Genomic DNA, 21,067 nt, shown 5'->3' with positions numbered 1-21,067 from the left:
GCTACCAATGAAGCTTCTTCCTCCTGATGAAGTGGACAAGGTGCTTTCATCTGTAAGACCAACCACCTGCTTACTTGATCCTTGCCCATCTTGGCTCATTATGGGCTGCAGAGAGAGACTGGGTGAGGAGATCAGGGCGGTGGTGAACGCCTCCCTTGAGGAGGGAGTGATGCCATCAGCCCTAAAGGAGGCAGTGATAAGACTGCTCTTGAAGAAGCCCTCCTTGGATCCTCAAGTTCTGAACAACTTTCGCCCAGTCTCAAATCTGCCATTTTTGGGCAAGGTGATTGAGCGGGTGGTGGCGGTGCAGTTGAAGGCACACTTGGAAGAAACTGATTATCTAGACCCATTTCAGTCGGGCTTCAGGCTTGGACATGGGACAGAAACGGCCTTGGTCGCCTTGGTAGATGATATGAGGAGGGCTCTGGATAGGGGTGAATGCTCCTTCCTTGTTCTCCTCGTCCTCGACCTCTCAGCGGCTTTTGATACCGTTGACCACGGTATCCTCCTGGACCGCCTGGAGGGGTTGGGCATTGGAGACACCGTATTGTGGTGGTTCCGGTCCTTCCTCTCTGGTAGATATAAGAGGGTAGCACTGGGAGAGGAGGTTTCGGACCCGTGGCCACTTACTTGTGGGGTGCCACAGGGTTCCATCCTCTCCCCGATGCTATTTAACATCTATGTGAAGCCACTGGGGGCTATCATCAGGAGGTTTGGGGTGCAGTGTCATCAATATGCGGATGACACGCAGCTCTACCTCTCATTCAAATCTTCACCAAGGTTGGCCGTAGAATCCCTGTCCAAATGTCTGGAGACGGTGAGTGGCTGGATGGGGAGGAATAAGCTGAACCCTGACAAGACCGAGGTACTTTTGGTGGGAGACAAGAGAAGGCTAGGGGATGTTGACCTGGTGCTGAATGGGGTAAGGCTACCCTTGAAAGACCAGGTCCACAGCCTGGGGGTCATTTTGGACTCCCAGCTGTCCATGGAGGCTCAGGTGTCAGCTGTGAGCCGGACAGCGCTGTATCAACTCCATCTGATACGGCAGCTGCGCCCCTTCCTTCCCGACCATCTGCTCCCATTGGTAGTACATGCCCTGGTCTCCTCTCGTTTAGACTACTGTAATGCGCTCTACGTGGGGTTACCCTTGAAGGTGGCTCGGAAGCTGCAGCTGCTACAGAACGCGGCGGCTCGCCTGATTAAAGGCAGCCGCCGGTGAGATCACATCACTCCAGTGCTGAAGGAGTTGCACTGGTTACCAGTTGTTTTCTGGGCCAAATTCAAGGTGTTGGTTTTGACCTTTAAAACCCTATATGGTTGCGGCCCAGTCTATCTTAAGGAGCGCCTCCAGCAGCACCAGACAGGCCGCTTAACAAGATCAGCCTCGGATGGCCTTCTCTCTGTCCCATCAGCCAGGACAGCTAGACTGGTGGGGACGAGGGAGAGGGCCTTTTCTGTGGTGGCCCCCACTCTGTGGAACTCCCTCCCTAGGGAACTCCGTCATGCCCCGTCTTTAATGAGCTTCCGTCGTGCATTAAAAACGTGGTTGTTCAGGCAGGCATTTGGGGTGGGTTAGGGTATTTTAGAAATGTGTTTATTGTAGAATTGTATTGTTTTAAACTGTTTTATTGTATGTTGTACATCGCCCAGAGTGGCTGGGTGACCAGCCAGATGGGCGATTAATAAATTTAATAATAAATAAATAAAATGAAGACGCAAGCACTTTTAGCACTTGCCTACCATTTGTTCACTCATTGCAATCCCTTTGATTTCCCTGCAGGTAAGATTATACTAGTATTGCCATCTTGCACTGAGTTTTTGCAGTTATTCCTAGGATGCTGCTTCATCTTCTTCCATGCTGCAAAAGCATGTAATTATATTCAGCTCAAGTCCAAAGCCTTCCATCAACAGATTACCATTCTGGCATCTCTAATTATATCTTTTTCTTCTGATTTCAGACTAAGTCAGAATTCACAGTTGAATTTTCTGTCAGTGACAGCCAAGGGGTAAGTATGACATTTGTTCCTTGATTTAAAATTGAGAGAGGTGTAGAGCTGATTTGGTTAGTATGCTCTGTGGGGAGGAGATTAACGCTGCTACAGTCCCACCTTCTTCCTGAAGGATTCCTCCTAGGGATACAGGATATGCATGTAGTGAGGGGAGTATGCAGATACTTGAGGCATAATGTCTTTCCAGCACAGCAGCATATGACATGGTGCGGAAGTATAGCCATCTATTTTTTTTTTCTCCTACTTACATAAAAGAGGTTAAACTTCAGGGAACAGTGCAGCATGAGTCTGCGTATATATGTTTTTCCTGCTATTCTGTTTTATTTTAAAAAGAAGCAGCTTTCTGGAGCCCATGAACTGGCTATTCTTGTTATATAGAAGTATGCTTTTTCCTAAAGAAATGTTGATGCCTGAATGTGTAAGTTTAAGGAAATGTGGTTTACAACAGGGGTGGGCAGAAAATAGATCTCCAGACATTTGGACTTCATCTCTCAGCATTCCTGACCATTGGCCATGCTGGCAGGGGCTTCTGGGAGCTGAAATCCAAAACATCTGGGTTTGTAGGAACCCAATTCCCTTTCTTCCACGAAGATCCTTTTAGCAACATCTGTCCACCCCAGCTTTAGAAGACTGGACAGATTTGAAAACTTTAAGGTCCCTTCTTATGTCTTTTCTCCATTCACAGTTCTGAAAATGCTTGTAGAGAAGCAGCTAGAAAAATGGCTGAAATAGATGTGTGAATTGTGGAGAGTCTTGGTAATATGCAGATAGTCAGATGTGAATCTGAGATATATGCCTGGAAATGCTTTGGGAAGCTTCTCTTCTTCCAGTTATACAGTTCTGACTCATATTTAGACTATTCACATGTTAAAAAGAGCCATTTTCTGGCAGGCTAGCTACTCAAGAAAGTGAGGAAAATATTTCCTTCCATTAGGGATATATTCAGTTAATGGGTTAAAGCTCACCTTTTAAGGTAAGGGTTTTAGATTCAGTTGTTTTTATCCTGGCCTTTGTGTAAGCATAATAATTAAAACATCATTATTGGTTATTGATAATTTAAATTGTTTTTATTGTATTCGATGCTTGCATTATTCTTTTTTTATTAGTAGTCTCCTTGAGTTCTTTGAAATAAATGGGGTAGAAAAAGTAAACCATTACCTAGATTTCAAAGTGGGTTGCCTGCATACAGACAGCTCAGGGACCAAAATGGGATGGACACTATAAGGTGTACAGGACAGACCCCATATTATTCTAGCAGGAAAATAGTGGAGGGTTGTGCAACCCATCCCTCTCCCCATTATGAATTCCAGTCTTGGGTTCCTCAGAGCTCAAATCATTGCTCTCTCAAGGATTCTTGCAGCTAAGCCAGCCTGCAAAGCTGAAAGAATTTTGAAATAAGGAGAAATTGGACTTTTGAGGACTTGGTTTGTAGGAACCCAATTCCTTTTCCTTTGCAAAGATCTGTTTAGCAAATAAGGGGTTATCATGTTTTTTATGGGTGCCTCTTGTTAATAATTAGGGCTGCGGTGGCTTAGTGGTTAAGACGCTGAACTGCAGACTGGAAGGTCGGCAGGTCAGCAGTTCGAGACCCGAGTGCTGCGTGACGGAGTGAGCTCCCGTCTTCAGTCCCAGCTCCTGCCAACCTAGCAGTTCGAAAGCAAGAAATTGCAAGTAGATAAATAGGTACCACCTCGGCGGGAAAGGTAACAGCTTTCCGTGCACCTCGGTGTTCAGTCATGCTGGCCACATGACCACGGAAGCATCTTCGGACAGCGCTGGCTCTTCGGCTTAGAAACGGGGATGAGCACCGCACCCTAGAGTCGGACACGACTGGTTGGGGACACCTTTACCTTTTTTTTACTTGTTAATAATAAGTAATAATAATAAGTACCTAGAAATTTCTGCAGGCTGTTATCTGGAAATTAAAGAAAATGCCTGCAATGTATATAATTAAAATTGGTTCTAATCATTTGGATCATAGGTAATCAAGGGGTCAGTGAATATCCAAGTGGGAGATGTGAATGACAACGCACCAAGGTTTCACAACCAGCCATACAGTGTCCGTATTCCTGAGGTAGGCACTTATTTTCTGTTTTGCTTGGAACAACTCCCATTTCTTTTCTCCTGTAAGAAAAACAGTTACTCCAATGGAGTGGAATTGGGTTGCTTCTCCAGCTGCTATGAAGTAAAGGAAGTTCCTTCTCATCATGTGGGCAAAGAAAAGTATGTTCATGTTCCTAACTGGAGTAATGCTCAGTAGGCGCATATCTACTTAACTACCTTGTATCATTTCAAGTGGATCTCCAACAAAATGTTGCAGTGTGGAGTACTCCTGTTCACTATTGCCATCAGTCAGCTATGCCATCTTCCAAGATGCCCTCTTTCATGATATCCCATTCCATCATTATCAGCACCATCACCATCATCTGAATGTATTAGTTACCTTTCTCTAAAGAAGAAGAAGAAGAAGAAGAAGAGGAGAGACACTCTGCTTTTTCCCCCAACAGCCAGTCAGAACTTCGTGGACACTGAGCATGCTTGGGCTTCATTGGAATGTTTTTGTTCCCCCACCCTTAGGATTTTGCCCCTACAAACCTCAGGGCCTTGCCAAGCCTGCTGATCCTTCCATCTTGTGTATGGGTTGTGCCATTTTGGCTATATTATTATCGTTGTTGTTGTTGTTGTTGTTGTTTTTATTATTATTTACATTTCTATACCACCCCATAGCCGAAGCTCTCTGGGCAGTTTACAGAAGTTAAAACATTAAATACAATATTAAAAGTTTAAAACCTATTTATATAAAAGCACACAGACAATATACACAAACAACATATATAACTAAAAACAACTTTGAACTCTTTAGTCATAACTAAAGACACATCCAGGACCGATTAAAACTCATCGTGTGCTGCCAAATGCCTGGGAAAAGAAAGAGATAGGTCTTAACCTGGCACCAAAAAGGTAATGTTGGCAACAAGCGGACCGCATCAGGAAGCTTGTTCCACAGATGGGGGCCACCACTGAGAAGGCCCTCTCCCTCATTGCTGCCTTCTGAGCTTCCCTTGGAGGAGTCACTAGGAGGAGGACCTTAGTTGCTGAACATCGCATACAGGTAGATTCATTTCAGGAGAGGCATGCCCTCAGGTATTGTGATCCCAAGATGTGTAGGGCTTTATAGGTTAAAACCAGCACCTTGAATTGAGCTTGGAAGCATATAGGCAGCCAATGCAGGTGGGCCAGAGTCAGTCTTATATGTTCGGACCTTCTGGTCTCCGTTATCAATCTGGCCGCTGCATTTTGCATGAGCTGCAGCTTCTGAACTGTCTTCAAAGGCAGCCCCACATAGAGCGCATTGCAGTAATCTAACTTGGAGGTTACCAGAGAATAGGCAACTGAAGCCAGGTTATCCCTGTCCAGATAGGGGCGTAGCTGGGCCATCAACCAAAGCTGGTAGAAGACACTCCGTGCCACTGAGGCCACTTGAGCCTCAAGTGACAAAGATGGTTCCAGGAGGACCCCCAAGCTACAGACCTGCTCCTTCAGGGGGAGTGCAACTCCATCCAGAACAGGTTGAACACCCTCCATCTAGTCAGCAGAACCACCCACCAATAGCATCTCAGTCTTGTCTGGATTGAGCTTCAGTTTATTAGCCCTCATCCAGGGATAAACAGTTGCAGCCAGGCACTGATTCAACACATCCACAGCCTCACCTGAAGAAGATGAAAAGGAGAAATAGAGCTGCGTATTATCAGCATACTGATGACAATGCACTCCAAAACTCTGGATGACCACACTCAACGGTTTCATGTAGATGTTGAACAGCATGGGGGACAAAACTGACCCCAGTGGAACCCCATATTGGAGAATCCACGGGGCCAAGCAGTGTTCCCTAAGCACCACCTTCTGGAGCCGACCCTCCAAGTAGGAGCGAAACCACTGCGAAGCAGTGCCTCTTACTCCCGGCTCAGAGAACCATCCCAGAAGGATACCATGGTCAGTGGTATGAAAAGCCGCAGAGAGATCAAGGAGAATCAACAGGGTCACACTCCCCCTGTCTTTCTCCTGGCACAGGTCACCATACAGGGTGACCAAAAACAAACAGTCTGGGGGGATCTCAGCAGCACACCCGAGACCACCTCCATCAGCTCACCTAGGGGGTCTGTTAGCAGCGGGGTGGGTGGTACACCAACAGAATCACTAATCTGTCCCACTGACCCAACACAAGGTGCAAACACTCCAGACCAGTAGTCACATGGACAGGGAGCCTGTAGAGGGAGATGGAATTCTTATAGACTAGAGCAACACTCCCTCCCTGGCCCTCAAGCCTTCCCTGATGCTGGACCAAGTACCCTGGTGGGCATAGCAGGGAGGGACTGACTCCTCCCTGCTCACCCACCCAGGTCTCAGTTATACATGCCAGATCAGCTGCCTCATCCACTATTAAGTCATAGATAATGGGGGGGGGGGACTTATTCTGAACTGATCTGGCATTTAAAAGCAGCATCCAGAGACTTGAAGGCAGGCTGAATAGGGCAACCACCAAACCTGCAGGTATGGGGAGAACCAGAACATGGCACAGTTATTAACTGTTTGGATCACGTTCCCCTTACCTGGCAAGTCCTCCTCACAATGCCATATCTCCCTCTACCTGTCACTACACTGATTGCCCCCCCCACTCAGGTTACCCCAATTGGCCCAATATCCTTCCTCCCAGGTACATACTCAGGCCACCAGAAAGCCAGGCAGAGGAACAAGGTCCAGGTCCTGCAGGCAGCCTTTACAGCTGGAGCCAGGTTGGGGCCCTGCCCTCCCAGGCCAGGTGGAAAGAGCCAGGCAGACAAAAAGAGTCCAGGTCCTGCAGGGCTCACAGCTGGATGGTCTCTATATAAGCATTTGCACTTTTCACCTGTACATCACAAATAGAGGGAATGATAACTGTCATAACTTCCCCAAAGAACCTTGGGAAATAAAGTTTGCTAAGGGTTCTGAGAACCTAGCACACAGCCGCCACCCCCACCCCAAATCCTGGAATGCAGGGATGACAGTCAAATCTGTTTAACTCTGCAGTATAGATACGTCTGGGATTCAGAGGGGGATCTAGATTTGAGACTCAATCACTGGCTTTGAAAAGGTGGAACCAAGGTAGTGTGTAAGTGTGTGTAGAGATGGGCACATTACTCTAAATCTGGTTCATATTAGTTTTGCATGTTTCATTCATAAGTCCATACCATACCATTTGCTCAATCTGCAAATTTTTATATTTTAAAAAATGTACCCAAAAAATCACATTTGAATACTTAATTGAATACACATTTTTCAACAAAAAGTAACATTTGAATACTTAATTAAATATGCATTCTGTAGGCATTTAATCCTTAAATATGCATTTTTATAAACATGTTATCCTAAGATATGCATTTTTGTATGTTTTTTTGAACTGAGTCCTGTACTGCAAAATTTGGAAACGTTATTTAAAGTATAACTGCATTCCAATCCGCATATTAGTCCAGGATTGCAAATCAGGTTGGTTCACTTAAAAATGAGGACTGAATGTAATCCTCAAGCATCCCTACTCTCCAGTCATATGGTGTTTGGAGTGAAAAGATTTCTGAAGGGATGCTGTTTGTATTTGCCCAGAGGAAATCTAGTGATTGCTCCTGACAGAACTCCTTCAGATCAAATTGCTGTGTGAGCGGCACTTGCCAAAGGCTCTCCTAAATTGAAATCTGTTTTTGTTACTGTTTTCTGTGTATAAAAGTTTCTAATTTGACTTTGTTCCCCAGGACAGCTTTGGGTATTACATAGAAAAATAGGGGAGGGGAGGAGAGGGGAAAGAAAGCTCAAGTCACTGTGACCACATGTACACCTTGTGTCGTATCATTACGATCCCATCACGGTAACACTATATCCCTCTTGTGCATTTATACCTTGTAGGACAGACAGTGACATTTGTTGTGGTATATTGGATAATGGGGAATAAAACGCAGGAAATAACACTACAAAAGCGGTATATCGAATGTGTAATGTGCCCCAACAGTTATCAGTGCATTTCAATATCGCTATAAAGCAGTAGTGTAGATCTGGCCTGTGTAGTGCTCCAAGTGGGAGAGATGTGAGAACACCTATTCAGACATTACCAAGAAAACACAAGGAACTTGTACATCCTCTTCCCCTCCCCAGGCACACTTCTGTGTGATGTCTGAAACTACCCCAAATTAAATTGGATTTGTTTCTTAGGAGCCATGGGGTAAACTAGATTGAACTCAGCCAAACTTTACTGAGAAATATACCTGAGAGAGCAATCCTATGGGGATCGATGGTCGCCTCCGAACCTGGGGGCAACCGCCTAGCTACTGCAGGGTGGGAGGAGTGGTGAGGAGGGCATCTCCTCCAGATTCCCACCACCCTGCTTTCGCGGCTAGACAGCCGATTTTGGCTCTCTAGTTTCGGGACCTCGGAGCACAGGTTGGGGAGGCTGGACAACACATAGGAAGAGTCATACCAGCACTTCCAACCTCCCTGTCCCACCCCCAGAAATGCCCCTTTCCCCCATTCCATGCTGCTCTTCTGAGCATGGAGTGCAGGGCCAATCTCCGTTGCCTACGAGGCAGTGCGGGAGGGGATGCAGGTCAGTTCTCCGAGAACCAACCTCAGAGTGCAGGCTCCAAGGTCAGTTCCCAGGAACGGATCGATCCTATGGCCACCTAGCTGCTGACTAGCAGCCATAGGATTGAGCCCTGAATGAATAGATACAACTTGAAACTGATGCTTGCTGCTCTGACTTTAGCCAGATAGGGGTTTTTAAAAGAAAAGAAAAGAAAAGAAAAGAAAAGAAAAGAAAAGAGAGAATACCACATATTTAATCAAATAATTTTTAATAAAAATTGCAATGGTTACTTTATTTCACCCATTTTATATGAGATTCTCCAAGGTTTATGAGAGATTCTCCAGGGGCATTTTTCCCCGTAATGTGTACTGATCTAGTTGGGAAGAAATGAAAATGGCTTTCTGCTGGCACAGTTGGGTTCTTTTCAATCTAAATGAACTCATATGTAAACCTTACAAGCACTGGAATGTAAAAACAAACTAAAGGCTAAACTGGATGTAACACCAGGAGATCTGTGATTGGAGGGGAATTGGATCAGTGCTCCAACACTATGAAAAGTGGGTTTTAACCTTTCCCCCCTGCCATTTTCATGATCCAGACTATTTCCTCTTCCTGAGATGGGATTTGCCCCACAAGGAAAAACCTAATCAGTGCTGTAGCTCCAATATGAATTGCACCTACACACACTTTGGCTGCATTTACCATTTTAAAACAGAGGCAGGAGAACTGATCATGGATCTCCCAACATCATGTCTAGAATGGCTTTGAGACAACTTGAACAAAGCATTTTAATAGTTTTGTTTTCCTGAATTCTCCATTAATCAGAGTTGGGGATAATTTCCAATCTCTCTGCTCCTGAGAATTCAGACACTCTAATTGTCCGTAGTTCAGCTTTCCAGGGTTGTACACCATCTCCCTGCCTGATACAAAGAGATTCTGTTGGCACTGGGCCAGGTTTGTGGGTGTGGGTGTGGGTGTGCGCACGTGCATATGAGAGAGAGTGAAATTGAGCCACCTTTAGTAATTTAGAAGTACAAATTATTGCATTATCAATGGTTCATTAATAAGCTGACTATTTGGCATCCTGCTGTGATTAGGCTTTGATCCTTTGTGCTACCTTTCCCAAGTGTGTAAGGATCCTTCATTAGCCTGCTTGTGGCAAAATTGGCCAGGAAGATGAATTCGCTCTATGTTCCATCTGTTTTAGAATGACAAAAATTATCTGTAGCGGTCCTTTGAGATTGACTTTAGGTCAGAAGCAGCCCTTCTCCTCTTTTGATAGCTTGGTTTGTAACAGACTTGCATTTAAAGTCTGTGGTTTGCACACAGAAAAAGCCTTGTATCCCTTATGCACTGATTGAACACAGGTTTTCTTGCCAAACCTCAGTGAAATTTTGCTCTGCTTTTGTAGGATCTCAGAATTTGAGAGCCTTGAAGGTGAAAAAAAATATGCTCTGACATTTGATCCAAAAATTCATCTAGGTTCAAAATAGCTTACTGCCAAGTATTTTGTCTCGGTTGTGGCTTATCCTGCTTGCCTGCTAACTTTGCAGTGTAGGCACTCTTTACTACCAGAGGAAATTTCTTTAGGAACTGGGGTGGAACTAGACATTATAAGAGAGTGAGCCACAGAGCTGAAACTACTCCATCTGATCTCTCTCTCTCTGCTCTTTGTTTCTCATAACATCCAATACATACAACATATAATGTGCCGTCTTCACACTGCGAGTCTCTGCCTCCTCCACCTCACATCATTGGCTGGCAGGGGCAGGGAAATGCACTGTGTGAGGATGGCATGTTACACATTGTTTGTATTAACTGTTGTGAGGAATAAGCTGCAAAAAGAATTGGAGCAGTGGAAGCTCCATATCTCTGTTTGCACCTATCTTTAGTTTTAGGGCTGTTGTGAGAAACTGAGTAGGGGGTGCTTGAGAGCACAGCACAGTGTAAGTGGACACCCATCCCAATTCTTCCTGAATACTACCATCATCCTTCACCCACCCATCCTGGTTCCCTAGGGAAAATAGCTTGGGGTAATCTTCTGCCTGGGGGTTAAACTACAACTCACTTCATCCCTGGTGAAAAATGCCAATGGCCAGGAATGATCGGGAACGTAGTTTAACCCCCATGATCCTAGGTAGAAGATGACACTGCAGCATCAAGAGAATTGCATTATCTTCTGTTTTTAAGAAGTGTGGGGGTAGAAGGAGAGTTTGGACCTCTTTCCAAGATGGTGCCATGCTACAGCTGCCATCAAAGTCATTCGCTTACCAGTTCTGACCCCAATGGAATCCCTTTGGGAAACAAAATGGATTGGCAGGTATAGGGGAAAACGGGCCCCCATGAGTGGTCTTCTGAACATCAACCCCTCCTCAAGGGGTTTTGACGTTCAATTGGACCACTTGATGGGACCCGATTTCCTGTGAAACACAGAATTTTCCTTTCTAGCATACTTTCTGGTTACATTTTCAGATTTCTGAAAACTTCTGATTTTATTTATCAGTTTTCTTAAGAAACCAGGCATTAACTTCGAAAGTCAACACATGGACAACCCCAGCCCAGATCATACAAGCTTGAGGCTTTCTGATGAAGTCCTGAAATCAGGAGAGGATTTGTACATTTTATTATTTATTGCAATCATTTAAAACTCTGCTCTTCAGTGCCAAGGGATCCCATTTCTTAATCATATGGCTGCTGACACATAAAATCATAATAAAACAGTAAAATGGGAATAGTTAAAACAAAGAAAACAGTTAAAACAAATGAACTATGACAGGATAAAAACAGCATTCACTCACATTGAAAGGTGAAGACAATAGCAATGTTTTCAATCTCTTTCTGAAGGTCATTGGGGATGGAGCCTTGTGAATGGACAAGGGAAGGATGGTCAGAGGTAGGATACAATGACCAAAAAGTTTCTGATCCTTGATGCCATCCACCTCTGTTTTTAAGGAATGGGGGTATGCTCAGCCAGCCCTCTGGAGATGATCTTAACAGCTCAACAGGCTCATGTGGAAGTGGATGAACCCATGCATTTTTCTGGCCCAGGTTCATTAAAGGCCTATTAAATCCTTTACTAGCATTGCTGCAGTCTCAAGGAATGACATCCTAAGATGAAGAAGAGAGAAAGATCTCTGCTATCTGGGTCTCACTGTATTTATGTGCGTGTGTTTTAATTTTAATAAGAAATGTATATCCCAGTCTGCCAGTACTTATGCAGTACTCCGGTCAGCTAACAACAGTTAAAACCAACCATAACATGCAATAACATTCCAAATATAATCTAATACAAACAGAGACAAGTGTAGCAGATAAAACAGACATATCAGATTAAAAAAACCTATCTATACGATAAAACAAACACACCCCTATACAGGAAGATTTTTGCCATAAAACACAACTCCATAACCGAGGGAGCAAACTAAGCCTTCCGGGGCAAAGAGTGCTGCAATTTAAATGCAACCACCACAGAGAAGCCCCTTTCTCTTGTCCTCATCAACTGAGCCCCCACCACATTGGAACATAGAGAAGAGTCTGTCCATCAGATCCTAGGGTGCGGGCAGGCTGGTATGGGAGGAGGCAGTCCCTAAGGTATCCTGGACCTAAGCCATTTAGAGATTTAAAGGTGATTGCCAACACTTTGAATTGTGCCCGGAAACATGTTGGTAATCAGTGCAACCCTTGCAGGACAGGTGTAATATGATTCTGTAAGTGAGCACCCACCAGTATTCCCACTACTGCATTCTGGACCAATTGCTATTTCTGAAAACTCTTCAGAGGTAGCCCCATGTAGAGAACAATGCAGTAATCCAACCTAGATGTAACTAAGACATGGGTCACCATAACAAGGCCTGACCTTGTCAGGAACAGATACAGTTGGTGCACCAACCAAAGCTGGCCAAAGGCACTCCTAGCTACAGCTACCACCTGAGTAACATGGAAAGCAGAGTCCAGAAGCACATCCAAACTATGAACCTGATTTTTCAGTAGGAATAATCTATCCAAAACAGGTTGAATTCCTATTCCAGAGTCTGTCTGTCTCTCCTGGCCAGGAGCACCTCTGCCTTGTTTTGATTACATCTTAATTTATTGGCTCTCATTCAACCCATTACTGCCTCCAGACACCAGTTCAGAACATCAAAAGCATTCCTGGTAATGGATGAAAAGGAGAAATAGGGCTGCATGTCATCCATATATTGGTGACAACACACCCCAAATCCCCAGTTGATCTCTCCCAGCAGTTCTCAGTATGGGGGATAAGATCAAATCCTGAGGAACACCATCCACCAGTGGTCAAGGGCTTGAACAAGAATCCACGAACATCACTTCTGAAACTGACCCTCAAAGGAGGACCATGATACTTTGCAGGTTCATCCTTGCCAGGCAGTCCAGAAGGATACTGTGGTTGATGGTATTGAACACTGCTGGGAGATCCAACAGAACCAACAGGGACATACTCCCCCTGTGTAGCCCATGATGTAGATCATCTACCACATTCACTAAAACTGTCCCAAACAGAGGCTGAAGCTGGACTGAATTGCATCTAGATAATCTGCTTCATCCATGGTTATCCAGGAACTGGGATGGAACCACACGCTGAAGTACCTTGCACAAAACTGGCAAATTGGAGACTAGTTGGAAATTATCCAACACAGTAGGACCCAGAGAGATCTCCTTTAATGAAGGTTTCACAGTAGCTACATTAAAACTGTATGACGTTACTTTTTCCTATGAAGATGCATTTACCACTCTCTATACTCACTCAACCATGCCTCCGTTGGCTGTCTTCACCAGCCAGAAAAGGTAAAGATCAATCATGCGTGTGGTTGATCTCACAGCTACCAAGGATCTTGTCTGCATCCTCAGGCTGTACAAATTGAAAGGTATCCATTACAGGACAAGCAGGCGCCAAAGGTACATCATTAGTATTTGTTGCAATCATGGAATCCAAGTCAGAGCAGATGTGAGCAATTTTATCTGCAAAGCGTTTAGCGAAAATGTCTCAGTAGACAACTGAATCCTCTTCCTCAACTTTCACTGGTCCTTGATGTAATAGACCTTTCACAGCTCAAAATAGCTGTGCCAGATGACTCTGTGCAGATGCAACAGTGGCAGAAAAGTATTATTTCTTTGCTGCCCTCGTCAACACAGCATATCCCTTAATATGGGCTCTAGCCTGTGTCTGGTCAGATTTGTCCCGAGTTCTTCCTCCACTGTTGCTTTAGTTGTCCCTGCTGAATACCAAGGAACCTGGGCCAGTTACTGACTCTCAGCCTAACCCACCTCACAGGGTTGTTGGGAGGATAAAATGGAGAGGAGCAGGACCATGTAAGTTGCCTTGGGTTCCTTGCAAAAGGAAAAAAAAGGCAGGATATAAATGTAATAATAATAATAAAAAATAAAACCTGCATGACATGCTAGAAGTCTTCTTTCATAGATGATGAAAGCTAGTGGACATTGTGGGCTCCTAAACAGAGCATGTAATTGCTATCACAAAAGTTTTCAGTGCAATCTAGGCATAGAAAAACAGGTTCACTGGAACCTTTCCAACCATCTCTACCAGGATCTGTGTTAATGGTCATTAAAAGGTGATTGTAAATCTGCATCTCCTGGAGAGGGGAAAACACAGCAACCATGGGAATCCACACTGAGCTGCACAAGCAGAGCAGTCCTGTTCAGTTCCAGCTCCAGGTTTTAGGAATCCTTGGGTAAAATGCCCTCAACAGTCCTTCTCACTGAGTGGACCCCCCTCCTCCTTGTTGCTGTCACCACTGCCCATTTGCTTGCCCTCTCCCTATGGGTCTGGTCCATACAGATCCTCAGAGGCAGAGGACAAGGCAAATGGAGGATGCTGCTTCATCTTCCTTGCTCTTGTCACTGCTCACTTGCTTAGTGGGGACAGGGTGAGTAGGCAAAAACACCAAGAAGGAGGAGTAGCAGCAGGTTCAAGGGCTCCAGAGGTTGGAAATGATCCTTCTGTTGGGATTTGGGCCTCAACAGATTTCAATGATGCTGATCCCTGACTCTGGCCATGGTCCTGTCTATCTCAGTGTAACTTCAAATGGCCCATATAACTAGGTAATGTAGTTATGATAATGTTACACCCATGCATGTAAATTCTTTTATTACTATGGAGGAGTCCTGTGCTAGATTCATTAGGATCTTCCTTTCCTCATGCTTGGTATTATTCCAAAGAAGCAGATAAGGGGGGAGCCATTGTAATTCAGGACAGCACAGACTACAAAGAAGTACTCCGACAGCTAGCTGACATGGTCCCATATATAGTATGTAATAGCGATCTCACTAAAGTCATTATGAGGGAGATTTTAAAAAATCCTAGATAAGGGATTATGCCTGGGTTATATAACTGAAGGAGAATACAGGTTTCTATATACAACCAATCCTCCAATTCCTGTTACAACTTGCCAAAAATTCGTAAGGGAATCACCCCCCCCCCTCCAGGCAGACCAATAATGTCGGGATGTAATTCAGTATTGGAACCACTCTCCCAGTATGTGGATCGCTTCCTAAAACCTTTCATACCTTTAATGCCATCCTATGTACATGATTCCTCCGATTTCATAAATAAAATATGTTAATATAGAGGAGAAGGATGATTACAATGGATAGAAGATCTTTATACACTAAGAAGATCTTTATACCTCAAAAGGATGCCCTAAATGTTTTACAACAAACATTGGATAGGAGAACAGGAAAACATCTTCCTACCCACTTTCTTTTCTCCCTTGCGGAAGCAGCCCTTTGCCAAATTTATTTTCAATTTAATAATAGGTTTTACTGGCAAATTAAGGGGGTTCCCATGAGCTGCTCTATGGCCCCAGGAGCAGCCAACCTATATATGGCAGAATATGAAAAAGATTTTTTTTTCACCTGAGGGCCAATGTACAACAAAACTTTTGATATGGCTGAGGTATATTGATGATATATTTACCATCTGGAGAGGGAGTGAGGAGGAGCTACAACAATTCATAATGTGGCTAAATACCAGGGATGAAAACATCAAATATGATATTCACTGGAATATCACATTGAACCCTGGAAGTTCACTTTTTAGATCTCAAGGTGAGAAAGGAAGGGGAGTAACTTGCCACCACAATTTATAGAAAGCCCACTGATATTTGTGCATATTTAAAATATGATAGCTCACACACCCCAGCTCCTAAGGAATAACCTCCCATATGGACTACGACTCAAGCAAAACTGTTCCAACAGATTTCAGACAGGAGTCACACATTCTCTCCATGCCTTTAAGGGAAAGAGGATACCATGAGCCTATAATAACACAGGGCTTTAAGAAGCAGAAAAAAGACCATGGACTGAGCTGTTAGTAGATACAAACAGAACATCCTCAGACTGAATCAACTGTGCTTTAACATTTGACCATATCAGCAACAAATTGCAAAGGAGCATGAAAAGATATTGGCATATAATACAAGGTATTTCAGGTTGCAAGAGAAACTGGTGATTTCTTTTAAAAGAACCAGGAATATCAGAAATTTTCTGATAAGAAGTGAATTTAAAGAACACAACAGAAGTTTAGTCAATGTCTTGCCAGGTGCTTCCATGCAGCTACGGTTAAGTAACCTCCAAAACTATAGAATTTGAAAACCCCTCCAACAACAGATATACATTTTGAAGCATTTCACTACCTGCAGTAGTGCCTTTGTAGTTTATGCCATCCAATGTAAGTGCCCTAAGCTTTATGTGGGAAAAACAGTAAGACCCTTAAAAAGACGGATAGCGGAACACCTGAGTAACATTAAGGACAACAGACCAGGTACCCCACTTGTAAGCCATTTTGCAGAACAGCATTCTCCCACGTATCTAAAATTCTGGGCACTGGATAAGCTTGACATTAAGGAAGAAAAACATCTGTTGAGGAGAGAAGGTGAGTGGATTCTGAGACTGAACACTCTCCATGTGGTTTAAATGGAGACCTTGAATTTGTACCACTCTTATGACCTGTGTGTGATTTACACACACTCCCTAGCTACTTCAGTACAGTTCAATTTTGAGACCTTGGCTGGATCACATCAACATGGCAACACCTGAAAGCTAGGAAAAAATTGTCAAAGAGTATAAGATAAGATTCGAGAAACATCTTTTCCAGTCAGCAAGAGTGACACAGGAGACAATCTTTTGCGAAAAAATTCTGCAGACTTTTTTCTCTAGTAAATATGAACTTATATGTTATTCTTAGTAAATAAGCAGGTTTTATATGTTTTTTATAAGAATGTTATACATGCATAAGCCCCTGTGGCAATTTGTATTTTAGTAATGTTTTAATTATGTGTGTTGCCCTATTTGTAATTTTTATTACTATTAATGTTACAGCCCCCTGAAGAAGGCCTAAAAATAAAAAGGCCAAACCATGGAGAACTTCCTGCAATATATATATATATATTTTTTTTTGCATCCTGAGAACCTGTTTCTCTTCTTTGTGATTAGACTGTTAAGACACCAGGCTACACCAGCAGTACTCCTATAGTCACTGATGATGGCTCCAAAAGGAGGGCCCTCAGTCAAAAAGAGCACTTCTGACTGAAATGGAATGAATTCTCTTTTCAGTATGGGTGGAGCTTGCTTATTCTTGGAGGTGGTACTTGAAATAGCACTGCCATTTCCTTTTCTTCATTGTTACCCCTGAATAATGTTGATAGTGGATAGAAAAAAAAGGACAGCATAACATTTCACCCACATTTCATTCCTGAGCATAACATACTGGCAAAACGTTATGGGAGGGAAAACCCATACGATCATGTTTTTTCATGGCTGGTGAGAGACTGTAGGGCTGTTCAGATATAATGTCAAACTATGGTTTGGCATAGATGGGGGCCAAAAGTGTCTCCCAACTTCCATAGGCCTGTTTTATGGCTGCACAACTAGAGAAGCACATGTGCCAGGTTGTAGGGGTGGGATGGCAAATGTAAGTCCTGCCGATTCTGTTGCACAAGCAGGATCCACTGCTTATGCAAGGGAGATTTAGCACTTCCTAGAAGAACCCCCCAAAGAAGCAGAAACACTTGTTTCTGGAAGGAGGCAGTTCGGCAGAGCTCCCTTACATGAGCTTCACCGTTTCTGCTCCTTTCAGGTTGCCCCAGAAGCACTCAATTAATCTTGCACAAGTAGTGGGGGCTGCTTATGCAACAGAACTGGTGCGGCATAAGAGAATTGGCAGGGGCATAAGTGCCCCATTGGATTCTGCCCTATGTCATAACATAGCTTACTCTCAGGGGCATGGGGGGGGGGAATGGCTGCCCAACAGGGGAAAGTGCCTTCCCTACCTGGTATTGAGAGGTAAGCCCTACCCCCAAATTAAGCCAGTGTTCACCAGCTAAATGCTGACTATTTTCTTCCCACACCCAGCCCCATGAAAATGTTAGAAAAGTTATCCATGCAACTTTCAGCATAAAGTACTAGTTTGGCTTTATATTATAAAAGCTGGGTTTTTAAAGATTAAATATCTTTAAATTTTAGAATTGAGCTGTCTTTTGCATGCCTGAAAGCTTATGTACTAGGGCCTACCCCTCAGTAGACATGTATGGAGTTGGGCTATGGTTTGCATGCCTGCAAGCTGTTGCACTGGGGCAGGCTTCTTAGTTAGTTGTAGAATAGAGTTGCAGCCTGCATGGCTGAAAGCTGTTGCACTGGGGCTTATTCTTGAGTGGAAATGCGTAGAATTGAGTTGTGGCTGGGAAAATGTCCAAATCGCTACAAATTACATCTGGCCCCACCCACTGTCCTTGGCCCTGCCCCCTTAGCCCTGGACACTGCTAGAACATGGCTCCTGAGACCCTCCCCAAATTGGAATCCAGCCTCTGAGCCAAAAAATGTTCACCACCTCTGCAACAGAAGAGCAAACCTTGGGCTCACGATCTCCCTCTTCTCCTTATGTGTGGTAATTTATAACTTCTGATCCTGGTTTGTGAAAACCATTTGCCATTTTATCCAAACAGGCAAACGATCATTTGTGTTTGCCTCTAAACTGTGATTACAAACCATCTTGTCGAGCACAAGGGGAAGAGGGAGGGAGCACCCAAGGCCAAGGTTCTTCTGGGTTCTTCCCCATGGGGTCTGAATGTATCCAGTGCCTTTAAAATACCTCCCGAGTCCTATATAAAAGCTAACAAACACAAAACATAGCTGCAGTTATTTGTTTTGTGGTGGTGGTCTTGGTTTGCAACTGCTAATATTTATTTTATTAAAAATATTTATCTCCCACTCTTCCACAGCCCTTGTAGTGCTCAGGCGGTGCTTGCAACACTTTAAAAAAGGCCAACAGAAATCAGTCATCAACAACAAAAGTAAACAGCAGGCAGAGTAAAAATAGGGACAGGTGCCTTAGGTAAAAGCAGTCTGAAAAAACAAGGGTTTTTACTGCTTCCCACCCTTAGAAAGTAGGTCTCCTTACTATAAATCATGTGTGAAACGGTCTCCCATCTAGCCTGTAACTTTGCATCCCTGATGTCCTACTTAATACAAATTGACTATTAATACCAGTGAAGTGGTACTCAACTGGTGGGTTGGGATCCAAAATTGGGTCATGGGCCAGCCTAAGCTGGGCCATACTAAGCTGGGCTATACTAAGGGAACATGCATCATTTTCTTTTATCATTTTAATAATAGTGTGTGTGTGTGTGTGTGTGTGTTTTAAGAAAAGGGGAACAAGAGGGAAAGCAGGAAAATGGGGGACACGGGCTGTGTTTCCACCTGCGATTTACTCCAACCTGGCTGTGCGGTGAGGTCTCTGTGTTTCCATGACATCATGGCCATTCAGCACCAGCCCTGCATTTTAACGCGGAAAAACCACTTCTTCTGAGACTGCTTATGGTCTGACTTTTCCAGCTTAATTCGGCTCCATTACTGACCTGTTTCCATAACTGCACTGGGTTCGGTAGTCCTGCCCATTGGGCATATAGCTCGGCCTTTGTGGGTGTGTCTCTCTGACCTCAGTGACCCAACCCTTTCCCTCCCTGGGAAACTGGAAGTTTCATCACTATTTTGGAGCAGGATGCTGAGGGACCAACTTTTAAAACATCATTGAAAATAAGCATCAGAACACACAGCCCATGAACAAAGGGGTGTTTTCTCCCATTGTGCTGAATGAGGCTTGCCCTCTCAATGACCACAGAAATAACTAGGGCTGTACGAAACCCCACTTACCTGGCTCCTCTGGGTTCTGCAGGTGGGGGGAGGCGATCCACTCCTCCTCCCGGAATCCTCGACAGAGAAGGCGATCCGTTCCTCCCCCCTGGAATCTTGCCTGGACGGCTCTGCTCCGCAGCCAGGCCGTGGAGCTGCCGGCCGGGCCAACCCACAGCGAGGCCTCCAGCCGCTGCCATTTGCGTCCCTACGCAAGCCCATGATAGGCTATGTAAATATTTACGTAGCCTATCATGGCTAAAGCAGGGACGCAAATGGTGTACGTATATACGTATACGTATATAGGCTACGTATATGTATATACGTAGCCTATCACGGGCTGGTGTAGGGACGCAAATGGCAGCTGCTATGACGGCCGCCATTTGCAGCTGCAGCAGCCCGGCAGCAGCCGGAGCCGCCGCCAGAACCGTAGCCATAGCCAGGTAGGCTCCGTTTTGCGGGGTTTTCGCAGGGTGGTGGAGCGGGGGGCTCTGTTCTGCCATGGATTCTGGGGGGCCAAATTCACTGGAATTCGGCCCCCCTGGGATCCGTGGCAGAATTCTCTAACATCCCTAGAAATAACAGAGAAGTAGGGATGTACAAAAGTCACTTACCTTTTCGAAGGGTGACATTTGTGGTGGGGGGGAGGCGCTCTGTCCCTCCCCCCGAAATTCTGGCTGGGGGGGAGGCGCTCCGTCCTTCCCCCCCAAATCCTGGCTGGCCGGCTCTGCAAATGGTGGCGGCCGTAGCCGCCGCCGTTTGCGTCCCTGCAGTCAGCCGTGATAGGCTACGTAAATGTTAGCATAGCCTATCATGGCTGATTTAAAAGAAAAAATAACACGCACGTACGCAAATGGCGGCGCCCAGGGTGCCCCCATTTGCGTTCCTTATTTTGGCACGTCTTAGTCTACGTAAACATTTACGTAGACTAAGACGGCGAAAATAAGGGGAACGCAAATAGTGTAGCGTCTACGCTATTTGCGTTCCCCTTACTTTCGCCGCCTTAGTCTACATAAATGTTTACGTAGACTAAGACATGCCAAAATAAGGAACGCAAATGGCGGCACCCTGGGCGCCGCCATTTGCGTACGCGCGTGTGTTTTTTTCTTTTAAATCAGCCATGATAGGCTACGTAAACATTTACGTAGCCTATCACGGTGTTTTTTAAAAATCTAGCTGTGATAAGCTATGTAAATCTTTACGTAGCCTATCACGTTCTGTTTTTTTTTTTAACTGGAAATGGCAGAGGTGGCAGCCGGTTGGAAGACCAGCCGCCGCAGCTGTCGCT

At 44.6% G+C, this 21,067-nt stretch overlaps 1 protein-coding gene across 1 annotated transcript in view; it reads left to right on the top strand.

Moving 5' to 3' along the window:
• CDH23 (cadherin related 23) overlaps window positions 1-21,067 on the top strand; it is a 512,093-nt gene that overhangs the window by 150,468 nt on the left and 340,558 nt on the right. Inside the window, exons 5-6 of the mRNA XM_084845647.1 lie at window positions 1,959-2,006; window positions 3,991-4,083. Of these exons, the coding sequence (XP_084701773.1) occupies window positions 1,959-2,006; window positions 3,991-4,083 (141 nt within the window). The remainder of the gene's footprint in view (window positions 1-1,958; window positions 2,007-3,990; window positions 4,084-21,067) is intronic.

This window comes from Heloderma suspectum, chromosome 3 (assembly GCF_057233095.1).
Source record: "Heloderma suspectum isolate Gila_16-S chromosome 3, 16-S_ref, whole genome shotgun sequence".
In the NCBI taxonomy this organism is placed as follows: domain Eukaryota; kingdom Metazoa; phylum Chordata; class Lepidosauria; order Squamata; family Helodermatidae; genus Heloderma; species Heloderma suspectum.
This window is presented reverse-complemented; position numbering and strand designations above follow the sequence as displayed.